The sequence below is a fragment of the Pteropus vampyrus genome, unplaced genomic scaffold (genome assembly GCF_000151845.1).
Source record: "Pteropus vampyrus isolate Shadow unplaced genomic scaffold, Pvam_2.0 Scaffold48, whole genome shotgun sequence".
Classification (NCBI taxonomy): Eukaryota; Metazoa; Chordata; class Mammalia; order Chiroptera; family Pteropodidae; genus Pteropus; species Pteropus vampyrus.
The window spans coordinates 4,345,158-4,355,531 of NW_011888829.1; the positions used below are offsets into that span (position 1 = coordinate 4,345,158).

Here is a 10,374-nt window from a genome sequence, read left to right on the forward strand (position 1 = left end):
TTAAAATGTCATACTGCCCAAAGCAGAATTCAGTGTAATCCTTATCATAATTCCATTGGCATTTTTCACAGAAATAAACAATCCCCAAATTGATGCAGAACCATAAAAGACCTCAAACAGCCAAAGCAATCTTGAGAAAGAAGAACAAGGCCGAAGGCATCTTACTTTCTGATATCAAACTATATTACAAAGCTGTATGAATCAAAACAATGTGATATTGACATCAAAACAAACATAGCAGTAGAACAGAATAGAGAGCCCAGAAGTAAACCCACAGATATATCGTCAACTATGATAATCTATGACAAAGCAGCAAAGAATATACAATGGGGAAAGGATAGTCTCTTCAATAAACGGTACTGGGAAAACTGGACATTTGCATACAAAAGATAGACTGGACCACTGTCTTACACCATACACAAAAAACAACTCAAAATGGAACGATAAAACTCCTAGAGGAAAACATAGGCAGTAAGCTCTTTGACATAGGTCAAGAGCTATGAAAATAATCACTAGAACAACAAATGACTTAAAATAATGGTTTTCTCATCCCTGTTGAGGCCAGCTAATACTCCGATAACTACCAAGTACCAAAAAAATCATTAATATTCTTATCCACTGACAAAACTTTGTTAAATTTATTCCTAAATATTTTTCTTCTTATGCTATTTTAAATGGAATTGTTTTCTTAGTTTTGTTTTTGAAATTTGAATATTAAACAGCATTTTGAAATAAAGTGTCCCTCTTTGTCTCTAGTAACGTTTCTTTGTCCTAAACTTACTTTTATCTGATATAGTCACTCTAGTTCTCTTATGGTTACTCATTTATTTTTAAAATACATACATACATATACATATTTAGAACAAAAGAGTAGACAGAAACACTAAAAAATAACACTAAAGTGTTATGTCTGATTTATGGAATTATGTTTTATGTTTTTCTGTGTATTCTGAGTTCTTGATGAGTTTGTATTATAGTTAGGAAAAAAGATTATATAAATTTTAAAAATATTTTGTAAGATAAACTTTTGGGGTTGCAGACAGTAGAAATTGACTCTTTCAAGTAGAATTTTGAAGAAACTGGACCTCAAACCAGCAGGAAAGCTGGAGGACCAGGCTCCCCAGGGGCCAGACTTGTGGTAGCTGTAGGACTTTAGTTAGCAGAAACTTCTGAACTGTCTCATTTGGTTGATGTCACAGAAAATAAATGAGCAGTGACTTCTTGTTCTCTCCTTTGATCTCTCCAGTCAAAATTCAAAATCTAGAAGTGAGCATCCTGAATGAATAAGTCTTTGACACTTAGGGAAGTACATAGCACCTGAGTTACAGTCCCAGGAGTCCACACAATGGGGACAAGTGATCCCTCCACATGAAATCAGGATGCTGTTATCAAAAGAAAGAAAATGAACTCTGGCAACTAAAAAAAGCAGTCGATGTTCACTGTACTATTTAACTTTGTGTTAATGCAGAATTATAGTTTACAATGCTAGTCATAAAAACCACTATGAACATAAGAAATGATTTGTTTTGAATACAGTGAACCCAGTTATTGTCACTTAACCTACATTAGAGGATTTACCACACTGAAATTCTCAGATTTCTCTCCCACTTAACTGTGAGTTCCATGTGTTCCATAAAGCAGTTAAATTAAATTAGAAAACAGGAAATAGCGACTTTTATAGTCATGTTGAAGAGGACTTTGTGATAATTTACCACTTCCTAGAATCTATCTTCTCCTTCCTGGTTTACCTAATTGTCTTACTCATCAAGACTCCGCTCAAGCATTACCTCACCCCAAAAAGACACTTTTCCTACACCCTCCTACCACACCCCATTCTGCCCTACGGCCACTCTTCGCTGTGCAGAAGGCTGTGACTTGTTCTCATCCCACTGATTCACGCTGTTTGATTGCCTATCTTCCACACTAGCCAGACTGGCAGACTAGCTTGTTCTTGTTTGATTCTCCAGCCCTTTACACAGTGACCTCACATCAGACCTTCAGTAACTATTTGTTGAATGAGTGAATGGATTTGCCGGAGAAAGGGTGTAAGGCATTTCCTATGGACTCCAGCTTGTATAAAGGCACGACACATGGTATGTTCAGGAATGGTGAGAACTTCTATAGGATTACAGCATAGAAAATTAATGGGAGAAGAGACTGGTTAGTGAGTTTGTCCAGAATTGGTCTCTAAAAGATCACCTATGTCAAGCTGAAACAATTCTTAGAAACGGAAGAATTCATGAGATTTGGCAAGTGGCGGAGGACAGGACACTGGAGGCTATTTGGTGACTAAATCCTGGTTGGGCAAGGCTAGCAGAGAGAACCCCCAGGCGCTGAATATTGTCATCTCTGGGAGCTAAAGAGGTCGGACCCGGTTTGGGAGGAGAGTCACCTGCTATGCGCTAGGCACTTTTCTAGGTTCTGGGGACACAGTAGTGAATAATACAGACAAGATTCCTGTTCCCGTGGAGCTTTTATTTTGGTAAAGAAGACATGAAAATGATAGATGGACACAAATGCGTGCGTCCGCATTCTCCAACCTGCAGCACCGTGTCACAGGTGAAATGTTCCAGAGTATCACCGTCCCGGTGAAGTGCTGAGCAGGCTGGAAAGGATTCCCCCGGGGTATAGGACACGGAACCTCCCTTGGCCCACATCCTGGTCACTTACCACTAAGTTTTCATAAATATAATGGCCAGTGCTATACATATTATCCAGGAATTTGTCTCAAAGTTTTATAAGCTCTGGATTTTAGAAATATGTAACACTTAAAATGTATTTCAAAGATAATTTTGTCACCGTAGTGCTTCTTTAGCAAAAGCTGCTTTTCCTCCCTACCTTTATACTACAGAGGGATATTTTTTAAAGCTTAATTGGGTAAATATATGGTAGTATTAAAAAAAAGGCAATCATCGCCGATGTCATTGGCAAGTTGTGTATGTAGTTTACAATTTCTAGTGCCTGAAAAATAATCTGGCATTTTTATAAGTTCATTCACAATCTGCCAACTGTTGGGGTTTTGTTCTTCAATAGAATGACTCCATTTAAGTAGAGGAGTTTTTAATTCTCGACGTAAACATCTGCCTGTGCCAAGTGCTAGTCTTTCATTCTCTTCTCTCACTTGCGGACTCATTTAATGATAAAGGCTTTTTCTGCTCTCTTCCAGGGCGCTGATAAGACTGTGAAAGGTCCTGATGGACTAACTGCCTTTGAAGCCACTGACGACCAGGCAATCAAAGCACTTCTTCAGTGATGGACGGTGGGCTGACAGCTCTGGAAGAATGACTCTCCTGTGGCCTCACACTGCTGCCTGTCTGTCTGTCACTCTCTATCTGCCAGCTTCTTCAGCTAAATACTTTACGAGGGGTGAGGGGAGAGAGAAATTCATTACAAATCAGACTACCAGAAAAAAAAAACAATGTTTGGGAGAAGAGGAAAAAACCATGATCAGGCTTTACTAGGATCCCTGATCAAGTCAGCCTCTTTTCCATTTCCAATAAAATACACGGCTTCTACCCAAGGAAAAGCAAAGACAAAATATACCAGTAACATTTGACCCTTTCAGCTCCCTAGCTAATTTATTAACTAGATCGTGTCCAGGGTCTGATTATACAAAGGCCAACTACCCATATTTGGTAGCCCTCACTGTACAGGCAGTGGCGGCTGCTGCGATGTAAACTAGGGTGCTGAGATAAGCAATTAGCTATAGCCTTCTGCCTTAAGGTGCACTCGGTTGGGGGTCTCCTGGCGCAGTTCAGAGCGCTGCCCGTGGTTGGTGACCAAATCTTCCCTCGGTGGCTTTCAGCTTCACGTGGAAGCTGAGTTAAGGTGAGGAGGGGCGCACTCCCAAATTGTTGAATGACTGAACTTTGGATTTCTTCTCCCCTTTCACATGGATTTCTTGCATCTTTAGGTAAACCGACTAGTTTTATTTGTCAGATCGTAAATTTTGGAAGTCTAAAGGAGAAATCATTCCAGTACGCATATTTTTTTTTCTCCTCTAGATTTACACATTTACATAACATTGAAACACTTTCGAACTCCTGCTGGTATTAAAGGGGGATTTAAAAATAGAATCATAGCCATAAGCCTGATAGTATCACATAAAGAAAGAACAGTTGTCTTAGTACCTACAAATTTTCTTCACTTGCTATTTGAATGGATTGGCCTCAGTTTTGCTTGGAAAATCAAGGGACACTGTGGAATGCCTCTCTCAGACCCATCTCGGATGCTGATTACTTCCTGCACCAAAGCTATCACTGGGGTGAGATTTGCTACTTGGACACATGTACCCCATCCCTTCAAAAACATGCTTGCTAGTTACCAGGTTTCCCTGAGTTGATAACTTCTGCTGAACATCCGCCAGCCCGCTTGCATAGTATGTTTCTTTTCTAAGTCATGCATTAAGTATGACACCTTCAAAATGTATTCTGTGTCTTTAAAATACAGTGCCCTAAAATGGTGTTAAGACCTGCCGAAAATATTTAGACACATTTTCAAATGTGTATTTAATGAGCAGTACAACTAATTAAAACATATGCCCTTAAATTTCGCTATCTTGCATTTAAAATGTTAAGATTCCTTTGACTTGCCATCCATATATGCATACTTAAAATATTAGGATTTTTTCCTTAGTTACATCATGCAATAATTGAATGTACCTCAAATTTTTAAAAAGGGGGGAGGGTGGGTTAGGGACTTGTATTCAGATTATGGATAATACAGAATTGATGATTTTTTTAAGGCAATGTAGCATTCAACAGCAGAGTTAAACTAGTATCAAGAACAGTCAGCCTGGCTAATAACAGATCTTATTGATCAGTTGCTGATTGGTTGGTTGGTAGGTTGTTGTGAGTGAGTGTGAGAGTGTGTGAGAGTGTGTGAGAGTGTGTGTGTGTGTGTGTGTGTGTATTTTTCCCCATGAACCCTTTTTTTATCCTGTGGCTTTTTCACTTACAACTAGCCCAACCCTGTAATTTTTCTTCATCCAAGAAAACAATCACGAAATGATGGTTTAAATACTTTGATATGTTTGGCTAATTCTGCTGCCTTAATGCAGCCTGTTAGAGTCGGATTAAAAGTTAGTAATCAGTACCTTATTCCATCACTGAACTGAAACCTGGAGCCATCCTCATTAAAGACGGAGGGCACTCTGTCAGTCTTTAACCGTCAACATAGTGACAAGGTGTTTGATATCTTTGTTTCCACCTCTTGGCATATGCTATCTGAAAGGCTTGGGTTTTACCCTCTACAGTTTTTACCTTTACGTTCTCAGTGTTCTGTTGCAGTTGGCTGTTGCAGAGAGTGCACTGTCCTATCATTCCTAAACCTGGTCTGCTTTCTACAGTCACCTGGTACAGAAACCACGTGACTTTTTTGTACAGTTTATCCTGATGTTCCTCGTAACGCAGTAGAGGCTACTTCGCCTTCCCTCTTCTTTCTCAGCCATTTTGTAAGCCCCATAATTATGAAGAGGTTGCTTGAGAAAATAACATATAAACATAGAATAGACTGACCAAGATGGTTTACAATTTCTTCTCTTTTTTTTAAACTAGGTTATTTATAATGTATTTCTGAACCACTTGGCAGAAAAATTCACAACACTTAAATGTTCATATTTGAGTAAAGGAAGCTAAAAAACCATGTCTGCTTTTTGGTACTACATGCATTAGTGAAAGGTTAAGTAAGTTTTGTTCTCCACTGAAGTTATATTTAACATCTCAGCAAAAACCTTGCATGTTCTGTAGTTTTGTATTAAGTCAGTCATTTCGTATGCACTATATCAAGTCAAAACAGGTGGTTTGCCTGTTGACCTTCGTATACTAACAAATTCCCCCTTGCAGCTTCAGACTGGTATCTGTAGACTTAGAGTTCAAATCCAGCACCTGACTAGATCCAAGTAGTTTTTCTGTGCACAGCTCACCTCAAGCCAGTGGGGCCTGAAGGCGAGGTGGGCGTGTGCAGTGTGTGGAAGCTGCAAGCAAGTAGGTCCTTTCTTCATTTCTTTCTCTCAAATAATGGATTTTAAATTTCTATGGACCTTTTCGATTTTTTTTTTTCCTAAAACTTCAACTGAGCTGCTGTTTTCTTCCATGCAATATTGTATACTCGATTGTGTATAGAAGAAGCTGGTGAGAGTGCCCTCCTACATAAGCAATTGCAGTGTTTGCATGCAAAATTTAAAAAATTTAAATTGTCCTGATTCTATTTTGTAAATGGAGAAACAATCATATCTTTCTAAGCAGTAATGGAGGAAGACTAGTGCTTTGTGCATTTTGATATATTTGAGTTCATTTTTTCCACAACGTAATACTTTTGACACAATTGGGTTTCTCATATTATCCTAGTTCATGTACATCAGAATGCTAAATAATACTGTGTTCAAGTTCTGTGTTGCAAGAACAAATGGAATAAACTTGAATTGTGCTACAGCTCATGTGTCGGCAGCATTTTTCTCCCTCAGTTACTAGAGCTCTCCTTTTCCATTCTTTGCAGCTGAACCAGTACTGATTGACTCAAACTTTTAATTAATCTAAAATTTCTCCCTGGATCCCACTTCTGGAAAAACATAAGTGGAAAGACATAGAAACGATTTGAAATAAATGACTTCATTGAGAAGTGCTGCTTTTGTGTCAGTCTCCCGATACAAATTGTTTTGCTATACATGTTTAGCCGCATTACTAGGATAGGAGCAAGGTAAAGCTAAGCATCCCAGATCGGCAGGATCTAAACAGGTGTTAAAATAGTCACGGTGAGAGCTCTGACCCTTTCAGATGCTCATGTAAGTGGCTGCAGCTTCCTTGGAGGGTCACCTTTTTTCCTAACTCACTTGAATGAGCCCTTTCTTAAGGTGTACTTTTCAGGACAAACGTTCTGATTTAACATTAAATCACTGTAACCTCAGAACTAAACAAGATTATACGTAAAATTAGTTTGATTCTATTATAATCTTGTCTACACCCTAAGACTGTTTTGTAGTTGACTTTTGAAATGGTCCATTAACGATAGAAAAAATATGCAGATGCTAAAATACAGCAAAAGCTATCTTTCAGAACTTTCGTGTTTTGCCCATTGAAGTATAAATATAGGGTAGCATGTGTGGCTGTAGGTGGGAGTGTCCATGGAAAATTTTATAAGCAGTGACATTCTCATTTTAAGAATTAAGGTATATAAAAGCATTTAAGTCTGGCAAAATGTTTTAAAGGAGACAGGGCCCCCTTATATAATTGAAGAGCAGACCACCATCTGGTAGAAGGCACACATCTAGAGGAAATAAAGAGCTTTGGGTAAATTTCTCTGAAATTCTTTTGTGGTTAGAGAGTAGCTATCACAGCACTTTCACACGGCACGGTATATCAGAATGTTATTCTTTCTGCAAAACCAATCATTCTCAAAAGGTGGTCCTTAGACTAGCAACTTCACTGTCACCTGGGAGCTTGATAGAAATGCCCAACCCGGGCCCACTGAATCAGACTCGGGCTGGGCCCAGTGATCAGGTTGTAACAAGCCCTCCAGGTCATTCTGATGCACACTCCAGTTTGAGGACCAGTGTGCAAGACCAAAAAGAGAAGTAGTCTAAAAGCCTGTAAGTAGGATGCCATCAAGGCTGGCCTTCTGGAGAGAAATGGAAGTAAATGGAAGCCTTTAACACAGACACCATAGCAAAACTGTCCAAGTGCAGAAGCTCTGGACACCCAAGAAAAGCTATGATCTTAAGTTATGTTCAGGGCAAAAAGAAGTCAGGGTAAGATGTAGCGATGGCTCCAAAGATGTAACACTGGTGAGAATGACCATGCTCTTCATTGTTCTTCGGCTTTTTTCCTGAAGGATGTCCTCCCAATTGCTGTGGACAGTATTTCCACAGTCCACAGCAGCCCAGGGTTACAGCCCCCCACCGCTGACATACTGAGACCTGAGCCCTGCCCAAGTCCCTTCCTTGAATTCCAAACGGGTGAGGAAAGCATCCGGGAACCTGGGGAGATGTGTCATAAGTCCTTATTCCATGCTTGCCACATTGCACATCACTGTGGGGTTGCTCCAGTCACTTGGCTGCATCCCTGCTGGCTGCTTCTGCCTGTCAGTCCTGTGGCAGGAGAGAGCCACTCTGGGAGGCCAAATGCTACTTTCTCAGCCCCACTTCCCTGTGCTGGCATTAGTGCTGTGAATATGGATTCTCCACTGCAGTGGCTGCCACTTCGTGCCAACTAACCACCTTCTGGTCAACTGTCTGTCCCAAATTGCTAGCCAGGTCATCATACATCAGCATTAGGATATTTTTCTTCAAAGCTTTTACTTCATTGAGATGCAATTACTGATTGAGAATAAAATTTATCAGCAACTTTAACAGCACCTGACACATGGTAGACCTTCGCTCTATTTGTTCTGAATTACTGTCAAATGTGAGATAAGCTGTTTCAGTAAATCATCTCTAAAGGATTACTGGCTCTTAGAACCACGGAACTACATCTTAACGTCGTTCTACCCAAAGACTGGCCAAGTAGGCTCCTAAGAACTACTGATACTGCAAACTCAAAGCAATGCAGTCAAGGCAAATGTCACAGTCACAGTGATTCACTGAGGAAATGCTGACCCAATGGGGTCAAGTGCAGGTCACTGAGCCATTGTGGCACATACTGAAGCACAGCTGTAAACAGTCGCGAAACAAAGGATTGTCCGGTCGCCCGAGCAACTTCTATGCATTCCCCAGCTGCAGCGGCAAGAATAGTCTCATTTACACGGTTGGGATAGAATGATGGGTCACATGTCAGGCTACACAGCCACAGCACCTGAGCACACAAAGGAAAATAATGCATAGACAATTTCTGGCCACTCGACGCCAGTTTTTGAGGATACTAGTAGATAACTAGAATCATTCTTTTAAAGAAGCTACCTTTTTCTAAGGTTTTACTAACAAAATCTAGGTATCTCTAAGTCCCTTCCTGACATCTAATAATGTTCTATATGTTCTATATGCTCATCCCCTGTGGTGGCTACCAGGTGATTTGCTAGTCAAATTTCAGGAGGCTTCAAAGTACTCAAATCTAAGCTAATTTACATTAATTTTACAACTAAATTTTTTTAATTAACATTTATTGTATGATAGGAGCTAGGCATTGTGCTGAGAATTTTTTTTACCACATTGCTTTATTCAATTTTCACAATAACTATATGTTAAAAAGAGAGACAGACTAAGAGGTTAAATAAAGCTCACAGCCAGTAAAGAGCTTATAAACAGTAAAATTTAGTTTTGTCTCATTTTAGAGCCCATGCTCCTTCAGATTAAGTGAAAATAAGGGCTGTTCTCACCCAGACGTTCAAAAGCAATGCTCATAATCCACTCCCTCGCAGAATGCTGCTTCGGTGTATGGGGCGCAGGGAGTGGGGGGTGGGGGCTCTGTGGCCTCAATGCTTTTTTTTTTTTTTAAACAGATCTCCAGAATTTATTCATGAAAACTTTGTAACCTTTAACCAACACCTCCCCTCTCCCCCTTCACCCAAGCCCTGGGCAACCACCATTCTGCTCTGTTTCTATGAGGATGACTATAGCCATCCCCCCCTCATTCATGGGGATACAGTCGGAGACCCCCGGTGGATGCCTGAAACTGCAGATAGTACTAAACCCTGTGCATGCTGTTTTCTTTTACACCCACATAACTCTGATAAAGCTTAGTTTATAAATTAGGCACAATAAGAGGTTAACAGTAACTAATAACAACAACGATTATAACAATATACTGTGATGAAAGTTATGTGAATGGCTTTGGGGCCATTATTAAGTAAAATAAGGGTTCCTTGAACACAAGCACTGTGATACCATGACAGTCGATCTGATAACTGGGATGGCTTCTAAGTGACTAATGAGTTGGACCTGTATACAGTGTGGAGACTCTTGACAAAGACGATTCACATTCCAAACAGAACAAAGCAGGATAGTGCAAGATTTCATCATGCAACTCATAATGGCACAAAAAATTTAGGAATTATTTCTGGAAATTTCCTTATATTTTCAGACCATGATTGACCGTGGGTAACTGAAACCTCAGCAAGCAAAACTGCAGATAAGTGGGGTACCACTATATTTTATATTTCACATGTAAGTGAGATCATGCATTATTTGTCCTTCTGTGTCTGGCTTATTTCACTAAGTATAATGACCTCAAGCTCCATCAATGTTGTTTCAAATGGCAGTATTTCCTTTTTAAAGGCTGAGTAATATTCTATTGTATGTATATACCACATTTTCTGTGTCTGTTTGTACACCGATAAACATTTAGGTTGCTTTCATACCCTGGCTATTGTGAATAATGTTACAATGAACACAGGAATGTAGGTCAGATCTCTTCCAGACCTAGATCTCAAATCCTTTAGATATAT

General features: G+C 39.7%; 2 protein-coding genes across 2 annotated transcripts in view; both read left to right on the top strand.

Moving 5' to 3' along the window:
• Positions 1-6,431, top strand: part of MTPN (myotrophin) — a 57,172-nt gene extending 50,741 nt beyond the window's left edge. The window contains exon 4 of the mRNA XM_011359506.2: positions 3,167-6,431. Within this exon, the coding sequence (XP_011357808.1) occupies positions 3,167-3,253 (87 nt within the window). The 3' untranslated portion in view covers positions 3,254-6,431. The remainder of the gene's footprint in view (positions 1-3,166) is intronic.
• Positions 4,205-5,979, top strand: LUZP6 (leucine zipper protein 6). Its single transcript, XM_011359566.2, has 2 exons — positions 4,205-4,264; positions 5,748-5,979. Exons 1-2 carry the CDS (start codon positions 4,205-4,207, stop codon positions 5,901-5,903), a joined length of 216 nt encoding a protein of 71 aa, XP_011357868.1. The 3' UTR covers positions 5,904-5,979.
• Positions 6,432-10,374: the final 3,943 nt, after the last annotated feature.

Coding starts and splice junctions, on each gene's coding strand:
- LUZP6 (XM_011359566.2), top strand. CDS start 4,205: ATGCCTCTCTCAGACCCATCTCGGATGCTGATTACTTCCTGCACCAAA. Junction 4,265..5,747: donor GCACCAAAGCTATCACTGGG/GTGAGATTTGCT, acceptor CATGTTCTGTAG/TTTTGTATTAAGTCAGTCAT.